Raw genomic sequence first — 18,645 nt, 5'->3', positions numbered from 1 at the left:
TAAACCTGTAAACGAGTCTTTCTCCACAAACGCTCAGCTTTACGACAGACACGCTTTAAACAGCGAATGCTGTCGTTTATCCAGGGCGAGGGTTTTGTAACAGGGGCTAGTCTAGTTTTAATAATGCAAATATTATCGATAATAGAAAGACATTAATTATTAAAAAGATTTGTTAATAAATCAACATCATTAGAAGCAGGCAGAACCAAATTAAAAACGTCAGAAAATCACCTCTCTCCTTAACTAAACACAACTCCCCCTCTTCTCCCATCGCTTCACCTGCAGGCAGTGACAAGATGGACACGGCAAATCTCTGTTAACAAGTTTCCGCGCATTGCCCCGTGCGTGTGGCTGGACGGCGTCAACGTGTTAACGAGCTAAACATGCCAATGCCGTGCAGCCTCAAATCCTTTCATTCTCTCAAAAGTTGACAGCGCGCCTTATGCATGAATTCTGGTTGTGCTTGATGACTGCGAAACGATTTTATGTGGAACAATGCGCTCAGCAATCTGTCAAAAAAAATTTAATATGACTTTGGTAAGCTACAGAGCTGCACCGCTTGATGGCTTGTCGGAGCATTACGGCTACCGAGGCGCCTCGAGTAGTAATACGTACTGTGCTTCAACGTAATATTACAGTATTGTGTGTGTTTAAGGACCATAAATGGCACCTGTTAAGAGACATGGTTACAAAGCGGATTTCAAACTCCAGGCTGTCAGTCACGCAGTTAAAGTCAGGAACAGAGCAGCTGTGAAATCTGTATCTTTGTTATTATGCTCAGCATTTCTTAGTTTACATTTTGAATTGTGAGCTTTTTGTTATGCACAAAAACAATGTTTTCTTTTATTTATGGAGCATTATTGTTTAATAAATGCTTAGTTTATTTTTGAGTAGTTTTTTTCATGTACATCTATGCTGTATGTTAATAAAAGTGCCTGTGTGACATCTGGGACACAGCTTTGAATAAGAACTCTTTTTGTTCCTACTTTATGGCTTAAAAAAAAAAAAATATCGAGACATATCTTATATCGCCATCCAGCTAAAAAAATATCGAGATATGAATTTTGGGTCATATCGCCCATCCCTAGTTCAGAAGATATTCAGCAGAGGACGACTTAAAGATATGCGTGAAATTGACGCTTATGATTGGTCAGAATTAGCATCTGAGAATGTGACAAATGCTTACTGTTTTAGAAAGAAAGAAAACACATACAGAGAGGGAAGTGATGGAAGTGAGGCAAAAGGTACATGTGTCACGCTGTAGGTCACGTCAGGTGGAAAAGAAAAGTAAATGGTATCTTATGTCTGTGAAGGTTCTCAGTCATCCAGGTCATCGTAGTCGTAGAGCATGGAAAGAAAAGTGTCTGGACCTCTTTAAGTTGCTTGAAGACGTTTCACCTCTCATCCGAGAAGCTTCTTCAGTTCTGTCAGAAAGAAGCTTCACCTCTCATCCGAGAAGCTTACTCGGCTGCCGTATCGCCAGAGGGGTGATACAGCACCCTCACGTCTGTCAGTCTGCCCCAGGGCAGCTGTGGCTACAACTGTAGCTGCCTCTAACAGTGTGTGAATAGTGGAACACACCCATATGCGCTCAATGTCAGCACATTTACAACACCCTCACAGTGCACATAGACATATAGGTCACACACACTCAAGCTCATACACGCCTGCTAATATTAGTTAATATGCACACACATAGTCAGAATTATGAAGCGTTACACCACATATCTTTTTTCCTCTTTAAACAAGTGTCTAGATTCTCTTCACCCGTAAAACAAAATATCCAGCGTACATCATTAGCCATATACACACAAATATGGGCACACTAAGTTTTATAAATTGGTAAATGTAAATGAAGATGGCACCAGAGAAAAGAGGTTAAAGATATTTAAGCAGCTCAAAAAACTAAAGGCAGATGTTGTTTTATTACAAGAGACTCACAGATGTGTCACAAGTTTAAAAGAACTTAAAACACCTGAGTTTCATAATGTGTTTGCCTGTTTTAAATCTAGACAAAGGGGAGTAGAGTAAAATTGTTGATTTTATAGTATGCGATACAGTTATAGATCCAGAGTACAGATTCTTAAATATTAACCATCTATACTTAACAAAAAGTTATGTATTTTAAGTCTATATGGCCCAAATGTTGATGATCGCTCATTCTTTCACAGATTTTTTAGTGCATTCTCTGAACACCTAGACTGCTTTTTCTAGGAAGCGAACTCAACCTTGGACTGAATGAAGAAATGGACAGGCTAAACACAGCAGGAACTCAGCGCAATTGGCAGTCCACAAATATAATCAAACAGTATATAAGCGTCTTTGGTCTTTGCGATGTATGGCGCTCCCATCACCCCAACAGTAAGGAATATACTTTCTTCTCACATGGTTATCACTCCTACTCTCATCTGGATTATTTTCTAGTCAGCAGCTCACTGTTAAGTAAAAATTCAGACACTAAACTTCACCCTATCGCTGTCAGCCATCATGCTCCTGTATCTTTAACACTAATACATAAGAAGAACACTAAGAAGAAGTAAAAGCTGGAGGTTTAATACATCAGTACTCAAACATAAAGACTTTATTAAATATTTTAAAAAAGAGTGGTCTTTATATTTAGACTATAGTGACACTCCTGGAACATCAGCATCTGTTCTATGGGAAGCAGGGAAAGCTGTGATGAGAGGTAAAATAATTTCTTTCTCATCACATAAAAAGAAAAAAGAAAACAAAAATATACAGGAACTAGAAAAAAAAACATCAAATCCTTAAAAAAAAGAAAGAAAACCCTACATGTCAGACCAAGATCAGGAAATACTGAACAAAACACGCGAAACAAAATTAGAATTAAATTAAATTATTAATTTAAAAATGAATAAATTCCTAAGCAAAGACTTCCCTTGCAGAATTTCGAACACAATAACAATTTTGTTATTCTTAGATAATCAAACAAACAATATTTTAGGGATTTCTACGAAACTTTATGTTTACCACTAAAAATGAAATTCATCAGTTTCTTGACAATGTAATTCTTCCAAAATTACTAGACAGTGAAGCAATAGCACTGGATTTGCCTGTGACACCAGGGGAACTCCAGGAAGCCCTGATAAGTATGCCTAATAATAAGCCTCGAGTTCCAGATGACTTTCCTGCAGAATTCTACAAATAATTCTGGACAATTCTGGCACCTGTATTACAAAGAATCTTGCAGGAAATCAAGGAAAAATGATCATCTGTGGAAAAGTTGGAATCCTCACCTGAGAGTTTCCACTGCACACTGTGAACTCTTTAGTCTAGCAGACAGAAGCTTTACTCCTGAATCCTGCAGGTCACAGTTACTCAGATCAAGCTCTCTCAGACTAGATAACTGGGAGCTGAGAACTGAGGACAGATCTTCACAGATTCTCTCTGAGAAGTTACATCCACTCAGTCTGAAAAATAAAAGACAGTCTATAAAACAAATACTCTGTAAAGCTTGTTAATACTTTTCACATTAAATCTTGTCTTTCAATTTTCATAGGAAACATTAACATACTAAGATACAACATCATATGGATGAACTTAGCTTAAATATTTAATTAATAAATCTAAAAACAAAATGTAATTTGATCTGACCTCAGAGTATTCAGTTTACAGTTTAAACTTTGTAGTCCAGCAGACAGAAGCTTCACTCCTGATTTCCGCAGGTTTTTGATACTTAGGTCCAGCTCTGTCAGTCTCAATGACTGTGAGCTGAGAACTGAGGACAGAGCTTCACAGTTTTCCTCTGAGAGTTCACAGATGTTAAGTCTGAAGATAAAAACATGAATAAAGATTATTATTAAACAGTAATCAAGGTGCAATAGCGTATTGTCTTGTGCTGAGCAGGTTAGTAAAACTTTAACTTAAAAATGATTAAAAATGCTATGAAACAAGGATAACTGGATAAAGTTTACCTTTACTGGTTAAATTGTTGATTATTTTTTTCGGTTTATATAAACAAAAAAGACATCAAACATATAAGCAACAGAACTAAACAGTTGAACTAAACTGTTGAATTAAACTAAACAAGTTGATCTGACCTCAGAATATTCAGTTTGGTGTGTGGACTCTCCAGTGCAGCACACAGAAGCTTTACTGCTGAAGCCTTCAGACTGTTGGTACTCAGGTCCAGCTCTCTCAAACGACAGGACTGGGAGCTGACCACTGGCAACAGAATTTCAATGCCTTTTTCTGACAGGTTACAGCTGCTCAGGCTGAGAGAGAAAGGAAAAAAAGAGAAAAGAAGATCATAGGGAAACCACTACCAACTGAGCTAATAATAATTGTTACTATTTTTTATGTTTTCGGCATTTCTGATTTATTTCCCATGATTTTAAGATTTTTACTGATTATAGGATTTTAAGTGATGAGTTCATGTTTACTTACAGAGCTTTTTTAGAGGCTTTGACCACTGGCAGCATTCTCAGAAGAGCCTCCTCTGAAGCAGAATATTTCTTGAAGTCAAACACATCCAGATCTCCTGATGACAGTAAGATGAAGGTCAGAGCTGACCACTGAGCAGGAGACAATTTACCTGTGGAGAGACTTCCTGAGCTCCTGCCCTGCTGGATCTCCTCCACTAGAGAATGATCATTCAGTTCGTTCAGACAGTGGAGCAGATTGATGCTTTTCTCTGCAGACAGATTCTCATGGAGCTTTTCCTTGATATACTGGACTGTTTCCTGATTGGTCTGTGAGCTGCTTTCTGTCTGTGTCAGCAGACCTCGTAGGAGAGTCTGATTGGTCTGCAATGAAAGGCCCAGGAGGAAGCGGAGGAACAGGTCCAGGTGTCCATTTGGACTCTGTAAGGCTTTGTTCACAGCACTCTGGTAGAAGAAATGTAGTTTGTATTTTGTTCTGAGGGTTTTAAATAAGTGAGGTGTTTCTAGATTCAGCAGATTGAGTCCAGAGTTGATGAAGGTCAGATGGACATGAAGAGCAGCCAGAAACTCCTGAACACTCAGATGGATGAAGCAGAACACCTTGTCCCGGTACAGTCCTCTCTCTTCTTTAAAGATCTGTGTGAACACTCCTGAGTAAACTGAGGCTGCTCTGATATCGATGCCACACTCTGTCAGGTCTGATTCATAGAAGATCAGCTTTCCTTTCTGCAGCTGATCAAAAGCCAGTTTCCCCAGAGACTCCATCATCTTCCTGCTCTCTGGACTCCAGTGTGGATCTGTCTCAGCTCCTCCATCATACTTGACCGTCTTCACTTTGGCCTGAACCACCAGGAAGTGGATGTACATCTCAGTCAGGGTCTTGGGCAGCTGTCCTCCCTCTCTGGTTTTCAGCACATCCTCCAGAACTGTAGCAGTGATCCAGCAGAAGACTGGGATGTGGCACATGATGTGGAGGCTTCGTGATGTCTTGATGTGGGAGATGATCCTGCTGGCCTGCTCCTCATCTATGAATCTCTTCCTGAAGTACTCCTCCTTCTGTGGGTCAATGAACCCTCTGATCTCTGTCACTCTGCCAACACACTGTGGAGGGATCTGATTGGCTGCTGCAGGTCGTGTGGTTATCCAGAGGCGAGCAGAGGGAAGCAGTTTCCCCCTGATGAGGTTTATCAGCAGCACATCCACTGAGGTGGACTCTCTAGGGTCAGTTAGGATTGTAGTTTTTTGGAAGTCCAGAGGAAGTCGACACTCATCCAGACCATCAAAGATGAACACAACCTGGAAGTCTTCAAAGCTGCAGATTCCTGCTTCTTTGGTTTCAGTAAAGAAGTGATGAACAAGTCCCACCAAGCTGAACTTTTCCTCTTTCAGCACATTCAGCTCTCTGAAAGTGAATGGAAATATGAACTGGATGTCCTGGTTGGCTTTGTCTTCAGCCCAGTCCAGGGTGTATTTCTGTGTTAAGAATGTTTTCCCAATGCCAGCCACTCCCTTTGTCAGCACTGTTCTGATTGATTTATTTCTTCCAGGTGAGGCTTTAAAGATGTCTTCTCGTCTGATTGTAGTTCCTAGTCTGCCTGGTTTCCTGGATGCTGTTTCAATGTGTCTGATCTCATGTTCATCACTGACCTCTGCAGTCCCTCCCTCTGTGATGTAGAGCTCCGTGTAGATCTGATTCAGAAGGGTTGGGTTCCCTGCTTTTGCGATCCCCTCAAACACACACTCAAACTCATCCTTCAGGTTACACTTGAGTTTAAGTTGACAGCACTGAAGAGTCTCTGAATTAAAAACAGTATTTGAGATGATTAGTCTACTATGGTCTATAATTTATATATTTATTTATTTGCATCTTAAATTTGTTTCAATTCATTAGATGTTTGGTTAAATATATGTTGTTCTTTTGAATTTCACCAAAACATGCTTTGTTTATTAAATATTTTATTTTGTGTTTTAATCTCCTGCCTATGTGATCTGAGTCTGTGTGTGTTCGTGTGCGCTGTGTGGTGATGTAGGTGCAAGCATGTGTGCCCCGGTCACAGCTCCTTTCAGCTTGACCGAAGGTAAGTCACTGCCACGTTGCTCTCAGCTAATGAAAATTTATCAAGACCAGAAGCTGCAATCTGAATATATCCAAACTGCTGCATTTTAATCTGTTGTTAACTGACTCAGTCAGTATGAGTTTTGTAGAGTGCTGAGTTTGCTAATTTCAGGTATTTTTTTTAATGAGTATTAGCTCGAAGATTCAGCTTTAACATTAGCTCTAACATTAACATTCTTCAATATTAAATATGATTTACCTATCTCTAATAATGGGCTATGTACCACAGGCCTTCTAGCTGGCTGTAATTAAACCTTTACTCAAAAAGCCATCCATAGACCCAGCTGTCTTAGCTAATTATAGGTCAATCTCCAACCTTCCTGTCATTTCAAATATCCTTGAAAGAGTAGTTGTCAAACAGCTAACAGATCATCTGCAGAGGTTTATTTGAAGAGTTTCAGTCAGGTTTCAAAGCTCATCACAGCACAGAAACAGCTTTAGTGAAGGTTACAAATGATCTTCTTATGGCCTCTGACAGTGGACTCATCTCTGTGCTTGTCCTGCTAGACCTTAGTGCAGTTTGTATCTTATCTATCTAATAGTTTGTTCATGTAAATGGAGAGTTCTATTCATACGTTTTTTTCTTCCCGCTGTTGCCAAAGTGCTTGCTCATAGGGGGTCATATGATTGTTGGCTTTTTCCCTGTATGTATTATTGTAGGGTCTACCTCACAATATAAAGCGAGTTGAGGTGACTGATGTTGTGATTTGGTGCTGTATACATAAATTTAATTGAATATGAACCATCCTCACGTGTCATCTGAAGCTCTGTATCCATCAAGAAATCTAGTGAACTAAAGAGACTATTAAACCAACCAGATGTTCATTCAATAGAGCTCGGACTTTTGTCGTAATGCAGAGCTGAGGCTACAGAGAAACCAGAGCTCTGTTTAGTCACATCAGGCTTTATGTGTTATGGACTTATCAGTATTTCCTGAGACCAACTACGGAATTCTTACCTTCTGATGAAAGTGATGAAGCTGCCTGGGCTGAAGGACTTCCTGTTGGAGGAAAGTTCAGCTTGAGTAATAAATTTGTCTTCGAAAAAATGTAAGTATGATATTTGTACTCAATTATTTGAGAAGGAAAGACAAAATAAAAAGTAAGACTAAAATACATTTATAAAATAAGAATGACAATATGAGATCCAAGATGGCGTCACAAATGGATGCCCTGGTACTTCAGTGCGCTACTGCCGTCTTGTTTTTCTGCATAATTTGTGTGTCTGGACATGCTTCTGGATATCCTTACACCAGAGAACTACAGGACTAACACACTTTTGTTTTTTTCCCAGTATTTGTCACATCTGCGATGGATTTACTACAGACTTTGGACACAATGAGGGCTGCTTCTAACAGCTTGGATGAGTTTAGAGACACTGTCACCTCCACTTCTGCGAGGATAGCATTGTGCCATCATGCACCACGGTGAGTTATAATAATGACAAACACTAGTTTACTCCTAAAATCAAACAGCTGTGGCTAGAAAAGTGAAAGGCGTTCAGATGCGGAGTCAGGGACTACTACAGAGGTTCAGTAAAGAAGTGGACACTGCTAAACACCAGCATTTTGAAAAGACACATCAGATCTCAGATAACGACTCAGCCTCTGTGTGGAAAAGGAATAATTTAGGAATATCACTAACTACAAGCCTAAGGCTACGTCCACACTAGCCCGGATAGATTTGAAAACTACGTTTTGATATGAAAACGCTCCACATCCACACAGTCATTTTCAGTTGTTTTCACAGAATTGCGCGTCCTCGTTGACACGGCCGAAAACGCTTACGTTCCAGTACTGCACATGCGTGAAATGCAAGAAGATTCAACCTGCCTCATTTCTGTCTGGCACTTATTTACTTTCTGGCTCTTTGAAACGTCGGGGCAACATGTCAAGGAAAAGCACCGAGTTTTTTTTTTAAATGGACTAACAATGAGGTGGAGTTGTTGCTGCGAGAAACACAGAAGTACAAAGTTGCAAAAACGAGTGAAAGTTAAAAAAATGTGAAGAAAAGCTATCTGAAGCATGTACAAACTGATATTAATCTTTAATAGGGCTGTCTAAATTGACAGCAAAGAAAACAAATGCTGTATAATTCCCTCTGCTATCTTAGTTTAATTGGTCACATGACTGCATCATATGACTAACATGCGTCATCATTTTAGAAAGTCTCAATTTTTCGCTGTCCACACTGCGATGCGAAAGCTCCGTTTTAAAAGAATGCATTTTCGAGAGCATTTTCAAAAAGCTGTGTTTTCTTTCGGGGAAAACGACATCTCAATGTGGATGTGAGGCCAAAACAGAGAGAAAACAAGTGGACGTGGCCTAAAACCCCCCACTCCACTGATGACTTGCTCTTGGACAACGCCCTCAACGACTTTTACTGTCGTTTTGATGAGCTGTCAAGCACCTTTCATACCCCCACCAGCCCCAACAATAGGGACACTTTGGACACTCATCACCCCACCTTCCCCTCTCCCCCACCACAGAGCCATCACTACAACCAAAGACTTCACCCACAACACCCCCCTTCTCATCCCACACCTATGAGGATCTCACACCACCTTCTCCCACTACAAACCTTCATATTCATGAAGCAGATGTGAGGAAGTAGTTTAAGAGCCTGAATGCTCAGAAAGCTCCTGACCCCTGTCACTCTCAGAGACTGTGCAAATGCAAATATGCCTGCTTCAAGTCCTCCACCACAGTCCCTGTCCCCAAGAAGCCAAGGTTTACTTGAATAAATTACTACAGACCTGTGGTTCTCACATCCGTGGTCATAAAATAATTTGAGTGCCTGATCCTCTCCTATGTCAAGACCCTCACGGTCCCCCTGCTTTTTGCATACAGTGCCAACAGGTCTGTAGACGATGCTATCAAGATGGCTCTACGCCTTAACCTGCAGCATCTGGAATTCCCAGCAACCTATGCCAGAATCCTGTTTGTGGACTTCAGCTCTGCCTTCAACACAATTCTTCCAGACCATCTCCAAGAAAAACTTTCCCAGATAATTATACTTGATCCCATCTGCTGGTGTTTCACTGACTTCCTGACTGAAGAAGAATGTCTTGGACTCCCGGACCATCATCACCGGCTCCCCCCAGGGCTGTGCTCTTTGTCCTCTGCTCTTCTCCCTGTACACCAACTGCTGTACCTCCAAACACCAGTCTGTCAAGCTAATTAAGTACCCATCGCGCCTTTGAATGAACGATAGTCTATAGCAGACCTTCCCAAAGTGGGGGGCGCAGAGCCATTGCAGGGTGTGCGCGGCATGAAAAGGAAAAAAAAAAAAGAAATAAACAACAACCATGGGGCTCCCACACAAACGCAAAGCAGGAGATGAAGCATCGCTGAATATGTTTCCAAACCAACTTCATTCTAAGCCAAAGACTAGAAAATATGGTGAAGCATATCTGCCCTTTGGCTTCACCTGCACAAGTGCCGAGGTAGGTCTCCCTGCAGGATTGGTTTTCCCTGCATCGGGAGCAGCGCTGGGCTCTTCAAATCACGGACAAACAGAATCCCACATTCTTGATTTTTAGTTCACAAACACTTCTTGTAATGACTAACTACTCCTGACATTTTGGAGATGTTAGCTCTTTATACAGTAAAGTTACAGCGGGATACAAATAACATCAGGCTGATCCTGCCACAGTTTGTTCCCTCGGTTCAAATCACAAACAGTCTCTCACAGTCTCTCACAGCTGTTTATGTTTTTAAACCCAGAGATGCATTTTTTGAAAAATGTATTGATAGCAATGTTGAATATTATTACACAGGAAAAAACAACTACATGTAAAATAATCACACTGTGACGCCTCTGCCTTTGTAAATGGAGGGACAGTAACTGCGTGTCTATATGTAAGCCTGTAAAACCTGAAGATAGAGACAAAATACTGTTAATCCGACTATCTGCCATTCTGCAATTCCTCTCATGTAAACAATAACGTGGCGCACAGCTGACGTGAAAAAAGGCACGTACCTTTAACATTGTGTGAGGAACTCTGTATTCCTCCTCCACACATAAACGCAAAAAATGAGTTTTAAAAAATCTTTGTTTTTGGTGATTCAAAACACCGTTTACGTGGACGAAACAGCTGCGTTTTCAAAAATACCCGTGTAGGTGCGGACATAGCGTAAAAGAGTCAGTAGTTTATTTTCTTACTACCTGTAGATTACTTGTATTTGCTTAATTGTTTACTAAATGTTTGAGGTATGAAATAAACCGCAATTGAGCAAAATATGGGTGTGTGTGGTTGGAGGATGTGTTAGTGCGTGCATGTGTGCGTGTGTGCGCGCACCGGTGGTCTATAGGATAACTGCTAACTGCAACAACAATACATGGTTAAAGTGGAACAGCGAAGCACAAGTACAAAAGCAAAGGGGTTGTCACATGATTCGGAAGGCATTCTGGGCTCAGCCAATCAGAGCCAGAGGATTTCGTTATGCGGGCATTTGCTCATAACACGGGCAGAAATATTGCCGTTAAGTGCCTTCTTAACTTGAATTTTTCGTTAGATGGGATATTCGTAAGTTGGGGTTCCACTGTATTTGAGAAGTGAAATGAAGGTTATTGGATTTACAGAAAGTGTGCAATAATTGCTTAAACAAAATCAGGCAGGTGCATAAATTTGGGCCCCACAAAAAAAGAAATGAAATCAATATTTAGTAGATCCGTCTTTTGCAGAAATTACAGCCTCTAAACGCTTCCTGTAGGTTCCAATGAGATTCTGGATTGTGGTTGAAGATATTTTGGACCATTCCTCTTTACAAAACATCTCTAGTTCATTCAGGTTTGATAGCTTCCGAGCATGGACAGCTCTCTTTAACTCACACCACAGATTTTCAGTAATATTCAGGTCTGGGGACTGAGATGGCCGTTCCAGAACGTACTTGTTCTTCTGCATGAATGCCTTAGTGGATTTTGAGCAGTTTTTGGGGTCATTGTCTTGTTGAAAGATGCATCTCTGGCGCAGCTTCAGCTTTGTCACTGATTCCTGGACATTGGTCTCTAGAATCTGCTGATACTGAGTGGTATCCATGTGTCCTTCAACTTTGACAAGATTCCCAGTCCCTGCACTGGCCACACAGCATGATGGAACCATCACCACATTAAACTGTAGGTAGCAGGTGTTTTTCTTGGACTGCTGTGTTCTTTTTCCTCCATGACATAACACCCCTTGTTATGCCCAGATAACTCAATTTTAGTTTCCTCAGACCACAGCACCTTATTCCAGAATGAAGCTGGCTTGTCCAAATGTGCTTTAGCAAACCTCAAGTGTCTCTGTTTGTGCTGTGGACGGAGAAAAGGCTTCCCCTGCATCACTCTCGCATACAGCATCTCCTTGTGTAAAGTGCGCCGAATGGTTGAACGATGCACAGCGACTCCATCTGCTGCAACATGATGTTGTAGGTCTTTGGTGCTGGTCTGTGGGTCGACTCTGACTGTTCTCACCCTTCGTCGCTTCTGTCTATCCGAGATTTTTCTTGGCCTGACACTTCGAGCCTTAACTTGAACTGAGTCTGTGGACTTCTATTTTCTCAATATGTTCCTAACAGTGGAAACAGACAGCTTAAATCTCTGAGACAGCTTTCTGTGTCCTTCCCTAAACCATGATGGTGAACAATCTTTGTCTTCAGGTCATTTGAGTTGTCTTGAGACCCCCATGTTGCTGCTCTTCAGAGAAAACTAAAAGAGGAGGGAAACTTACAATTGACCTCCTTAAATACTCTTTCTCATTATTGTATTCACATGTGCATGTAGGTCAGGGGTCACTGAGCTTACCAAGCCAATTTCAGTTCCAATAATCAGTTCTAAAGGTTTTGGAATCAATAAAATGACAACAGTGCCCAAATTTATGCACCTGCCTGATTTTGTTTAAACAATTCTTGCACACTTTTTGTAAATCCAATAAACTTCATTTCACTTCTCAAATACCACTGTGTGTGTCTCCTATATGATATATTTAACTGACATTTTTTATTGGAACAACCAACGATTTATACAGGAAAATAATGACTATTAACAAGGTTGCCCAAACTTTTGCTTTCCACTGTATATATCAATCTCAGCACTTTTAAATTTTATTTAAGTGTTTGTCTTACAGCATGTTTTGCACTAAGTACTGCAGCAATTTCCTAATCTTGTAAACCTGCTCAACTTTAGGTAATAAATCCTTTCTGGTTCTGATTGTGTCAGCAGTGTTTAATGTTTCATTTTTCTCTTACTGACCTCCTTTCAGCCTCCCTAAAATCGACCTCGCCACCTCCATCACATGGTCTGAATACACCTGCACCATCACGTCTACTGTTTTCAGTCTGTCTGCGTTCTCCAGCTGGAACTTATAGATTTTAGGGAAGTCAGCTCCAGGTTCATACTGCAGGTAAAAGTGGAAAATCTTCAGCTCCTCTTCTCCCAAATTCTTCAACATTTCCAGCAGCTGCACTGGTGAGGGCTTCTCCATCTTTGATCTGTTAAACATGAAATCATGTGAACAGTCACAGTCTCTATCACATCTACATTTTACTAATTTAGTTTCAAGTTTTATTGTCATGTACAGATCCATAATGAAATTCTTTGGCTCGTGCCCCTCAGCTCTACATGAGCAGAGAGAGAGTGTGCAGTTATATTAAGGAGAGAATAACAGAAATTACCAGTGGTAATAATAAAAGACAAAAGGAGGGGAAAAAATTATTAAATATTAGAGAATTTACGACTAGTTGGCATTTACAAGTTTCTGCAAGAATTTTACTAAAGAAATGTAGTACAGTGGAACCCCGACTTACGAAATTAATTCGTTCCCGAGGGTTCAGTGCCTTCGTAACTTGAATTTTTTGTGAAACGGGTATTCTTAAGTCGGGGTTCCACTGTATATTGCACAGCTGATTAACTGTTTGATCTGGATTATTTAGGTTTTACATTTTTTTTTCCTGGATGGATTGTTCTGTGATGGGAATAACATCACAAACTGAATAATAAAGAATCAACAATAAGACCTGATACAATAAGAACTAACCCCAAAAAACCAAAGAATCATTAAAAGAGAATTGTGCAGAAATAAGTGTGACATGTAACTTTAATCCTAACACTGCTGTTAAAGAGTTATACCCGAGGATGTTTAACGTGAGGTTTCTAAATCAGGAATCTGGTACCAAGGAAATCATTATAACAACATTTACAATATAATCATCTGATGATGGGTTAACTCTGTTCCTTGGAGATATTCTCAGGTTCCCGTTGAATCTAATGAGCTAGTTCTCCTCTGTCAGAGCAGACAAACACAAGTATTAGCTGAGCTTAAACTTAGGCCACTCACAGGCTGGAGCTGACCACTCGCTCTAAAACACACAAGTTTCACACAAATCCCAATAACTCAGAACATCTTTTTTCTGGTTTCAGTTGGAAATGTCTGACGCTCAAACTATTCATCCTCGTCTATCCAGCACCACCTGAGACATCTGAGTGGAAGTTCCTCCCTACACTGTGTTTGAAGCAAAGCACAAAGGAGACACCTGCTGGAGCATCTGCAGGTGTCCTACTCAGCCTCTTCACTACAGAAACACCTCCTACAACATCCACCCTTTACACTCTGACTGCTGTGTTCGTGGAAACACTCCAACACACACATATGAACATAGAAATGTGTGTGAAACACAGCTGAGCTGACATTAAACATGATAGAGGATTTATTCACAACAACATTTACACACACATTACCTCTTTGCAGGAGATAATACCTATATGAGACACAGTTTATGATTCAAATGTTAGAGATCCTGCGGCTGCCTTTGGGGTGTGCAGGGCTCTCTCTTCCGGAAGATAATTAAATAAACAATTATAAATGTTTGACCACTATGAGTCGGTTTTCTCTGTTCTATCATGGGGACAAAAGAATCTGGGTTCAATAAGGTCCAGGTTCATGTTTATGTTTAGTTCCTCGTTTCTTCCTGTGAATAATGATGGAGCAGTGATGTGAGTGCTGAGCTGTGACATGGAGAAGAGTCATGGACAGTTAGAGATGGTCATCTCACCTCTGAGCTTTGGTCTGGCTCTCATGTTCCCCACACAGAGTTCTTTTAGAGGGAGGGGCTCCCTCCTCTCTGTCCTCACAATGATCCATGCTGCTCAGCTCACACACACTTTCTACCTGCAGAGGAAATACAAATCATTCACATGCACATCAACTGTAATCCTGCTTTCCATCACTGTGCTGTCCAAATATCAGCTGCTGCTTTCCTGCTTCATCTCAGTGTCAGCTGGATGCAGTCAGACAGCAGTGTGAGGCAGAGGAAGCTGCCATCAGCTGCTCTGCTATCAGTCCACTAGATGGAGCCTGAAGCACAAACGATGCATTCACTGACACACATGGATTTACTGGAAATGAGAACCATTTAGTAATCTCTCATATATATATATATATATATATATATATATATATATATATATATATATATAGTCTCATGAACAACATTAACTAACTAATTGTTATTTACTAACTAATCTTAAATGACTGTTCAGCACAGAAATGAAGCCCAACAATCATGTTTTACAGTCCTGTGGTCTCAGCCTCAGATACTCAACTAATCAAAGTGATGTCAGAACAAAAATGAATGACTAACAAAACATTTTCTCCTTCATTTCTCTCACACAAAGCTGTATGTAACGTGTCTCGCGGTTAGTATCATGGTTTGCTAACATCGATACACGAGCTGCCTCATGTTGCTTCCAGGTTGGGAAAGAATGAAAAGATAAACCATTTTCAAGCTTATTTTCTTGCTGGTCGTGCGATCGAACATTGCAGCCGACCACACAGCAAATACGAACCATGGCTGTTGTGTGTGCCTTCGCTCCCTTTTCACTTGCGCTAGACCCCCAAAATGGCGGATCGGGCCAAAATCCTTTCCACGTGACATCACGCTCCAAAGCCCTATCCGGTTGTTCAGTCTGACGTCACTAGCCGTGTCTGGGTCTAAACTCCGCTGCAGGTCCATATATCAAACGATCACTATGGCATTACTGAGAGTTGAAAAACTGTCTAAAGTCTTTCATCTTTAATAAAATGATCAGCGTTCTGCTCTACCAGGTGTAACAATTGAGTTTAACATCCAGGCATCAATGAAAACAGAATTTATGACATTTAACGGAGTTAGAAGTTAGCAGGGAGTTAGCTCGCTAGCTTCTATCTAACTACAATATAGCATGTCCTGACTGCGGGGTTTTGGAAACAAATTAAAACGTACAGCTCTGCTATCACTTCCAGCATAAATGAAGACAGAAAACTAAACAGCAGTGACGTTTGTAGGGTTACTGAAGTTGGGCTAGCTGGTATATAATGATGTGCTACGTGACCGCTAGCGACACAGCTATGTTAGCATAATATAAACAAGCTAACTTTTTTTCCACTCGATAAAAGTTACCGTGAGTGTTTTCGGTGGTCAGGAACAAATGTAATCGCATGGCAGGATGCTGTAAAAGGACCAAACTTCAGCCAGGAGAACAACTGAGATAATCCATCCACAATACGAGGTTAGTCATTCATATACTGCTGCATGGGCTGGGCTGTAGTTACATCCTAAGGTTTTAAAAACTGAGCTTAAATAAATGATTAGCGGTAATAAAAGCCGAGGGAGGTCAACAGTGATCACTGACTGTTTTAGGAGCTTTTTGAGATCAAATAGAAGAAAATACATAACATTAAAACATGAGAATATGTGAATCACGGTTTCATCTCATCTATATTTTTTTAACTTATTTACTATAGTTCACAGCAGATTACATGTTTAATCTGAATTATGGGAGACACCTGCCTAGTCACTGTTTCAGGGCTCCTCCTCAGTGGAGCTGCTGTCGTGTTTCCAGTTTCATTTATTGTGAACTGTGTTGCTGTTTTGCTCCTGTTGTTCTGCCTCACCTTGTTGGGGCTTTGGATTTGTTTTGGTTTTATTTAGCCAATTCTGAACTATTGTCTGCACTCCTGTTTCTGTGGCTGGCTAGAGTGATCTTCCGCCGCATATCATCAAATATTGCCTCCGCTTGCTTCTCCCAGTTTGCGGGGAGCTGCACCGGACTATGATCGAGGCTTGAACAATTATAGCCAGTAAAAGCTTGGTTGGACTCGTGGGGTGCAAGTTTCGTATGCATGTGCATGTGCGCGGTTTGTTTTATTATAGATTAAAGTTTTTTTATTTCTTTTTTTTATGATCTGTAGCGAGCTTGTGGCTCAGTGTCATTTTATTCTTTTAGCGTGTTGTCCCATGCTTTTATATTTTTTTGTGAACGGAAGACGCTCCAGTTGCCCTGGGACCATAGGTGGTTGGTCGTCTTCACACTTTCCTTTGTACAGCACTAGGTGCAGGCTATAGTGTTTGTTCCCTTTCCGTGTGATTTTCTTTTGGATCCACAGCTGCTGCTAAGTCCTAGTTCAGTGATTGTTTTATTGTAATTTAGGACACTGTCAACAACAACGCTGCATTCAGTTTTCTTATTGTTTTATTCATTATTTTATTCAGATTACATTAGATTAGATAAAAATTTATTAATCCCTCTGTGTTATAAAACTGTGTTATTATTTGAGCTAACCTGCCTCAGGGTGCATCCTTGAACTTTTTATTTGCTTTTATCCCCCTTTTTAAAAAAATAAATATATTTCCTGGGGGTGAAATCCCCCTTGGTGGCATTGTCTTTTTATTATTTTTTAATCTAACCTCTCTGACCACTTAGTCACACATATTTGATTTAGTGGAAGTTACGGCACCAACTGTCAGAGAATCCAGTAATCCAGTTTTGAGATCTCCAAATGTTGATTCTGTTCATCTGGACGTAGCGTTTTGTGGGAAAAACGTTTTGTCACTCATCCAAGTGACTTCTTCGGTCTCCAAAATCAATCAATCTATATTTATAAAGCACTTTTCATACAAAAATGTAGCACAAAGTGCTTTATCCAACTCACTCCCCACACTCTCATTAACATAAATGATCATGGATGCATACACACACATCCCCCCCCCCCCCCCCCCCCCCCCCACACACACACACACACACACACTTAAAGAGTAAAATTGGGCTGGGTACACATGAGCCAAGTGAGGAAACACTATCACAGGGAGCTGTCTGCACCGGGAGCCGGTCACAGACTGCAGCCTTCAGGCCGGGCACACAGCAGGAGGAAGCCCCCCAGCCAGGCTGAGACTGAAGAAGTCACTTGGATGAGTGATGAAACGCTTCTCCCACAAAATGCAGATGAACAGAATCAACATTTGGAGATTTACTTTCCTGAATGATTGAGAATGCATCAAGACAGTTTTGAGATCCCTTCCCAGACGCCTTAATGCCCACTTAAATCCTGGGCCATCTGACCTCAGGAAATCACATGATAGAGTGGGGCTAGTTTTCACAATGAGCTCACCCAAACCCTTGGCTGATTGTGAAATACACCCATTTTCACACCTCGGGTTGTGTGATTAGGTAGAGTTTCATTAGGAGGTCCATTCTCACTTTTGGGGGGGACACCCACACAAGGCAAAATGTAGGACTCCACCATTTTACCCTAGAACTGAAGAAGCTTCTCGGATGAGAGGTGAAACATCTTCAAGCAACTTAAAATGTCCAGATGCCTTTTTTCCTTCCAAGCTCCTTAGACATCCAAAAGTTGATTCTGTTCATCTGGACGTAGCGTTTTCAGCGGGACAAATGTTTCGTCACTCATCCAAGTAACTTCCTCAGTCTCAGGTCATTTCCTTGATCATTAATATGCAAGTTCTCATGACCACTGATCAATGGCCATGAGTACCATTCACATAGAGTTGGGGAATGGCTGCAATCACAGCATTGTAAGATGGGGACAGATGTACCCTTAGGCCCCCTCCTCGATTCAGAGATGGCCTTTCCTTTTTCCATTTTGACTCCACGCTCTAACCAGCGTTCCTCCCTGTCCAGGATGTGAACATCCTCATCATTGAAAGACTGTCCACTGCCGTGTAGGTGTAAATAGACTGCAGAGTCCTGGCCTAAGGTAGCGTTTCTGTGTTGTGCCAACCACTTCTCCAGAGGTTTGGTTTCTCTGATGTATAAATCCTGACAATCCTCCTGGCACTTACCAGCATACACTAAGTTACTCTGTTTTCTTTAC

General features: G+C 40.9%; 2 protein-coding genes across 3 annotated transcripts in view; one reads left to right on the top strand and one right to left on the bottom strand.

The window, feature by feature from the left end:
* LOC146672997 (protein NLRC3-like) overlaps positions 1-14,652 on the bottom strand; it is a 151,130-nt gene extending 136,478 nt beyond the window's left edge. The window contains exons 1-7 of one of the 2 annotated variants that reach the window (XM_085401399.1): positions 14,549-14,652; positions 12,750-12,988; positions 7,478-7,519; positions 4,408-6,199; positions 4,062-4,235; positions 3,616-3,789; positions 3,258-3,431 (exon numbers count right to left, since the gene is read on the bottom strand). In XM_085401399.1, coding sequence (XP_085257525.1) covers positions 3,258-3,431; positions 3,616-3,789; positions 4,062-4,235; positions 4,408-6,199; positions 7,478-7,519; positions 12,750-12,988; positions 14,549-14,637 — 2,684 coding nt within the window. In that variant the 5' untranslated portion in view covers positions 14,638-14,652. The remainder of the gene's footprint in view (positions 1-3,257; positions 3,432-3,615; positions 3,790-4,061; positions 4,236-4,407; positions 6,200-7,477; positions 7,520-12,749; positions 12,989-14,548) is intronic. The other variant, XM_085401401.1, reaches the window with a different exon arrangement.
* LOC146672994 (NLR family CARD domain-containing protein 3-like) overlaps positions 1-18,645 on the top strand; it is a 172,171-nt gene that overhangs the window by 41,037 nt on the left and 112,489 nt on the right. The gene's annotated exons all lie outside the window — the stretch shown is intronic.

This window comes from Rhamphochromis longiceps, linkage group LG3, assembly GCF_057381845.1.
Source record: "Rhamphochromis longiceps isolate RC_006_pf linkage group LG3, R_longiceps_female_GT1.1, whole genome shotgun sequence".
Taxonomy (NCBI): Eukaryota; Metazoa; Chordata; class Actinopteri; order Cichliformes; family Cichlidae; genus Rhamphochromis; species Rhamphochromis longiceps.
The sequence above is the reverse complement of the archived record's forward strand: the minus strand, read 5'-3'. Positions and strand labels throughout refer to the sequence as shown.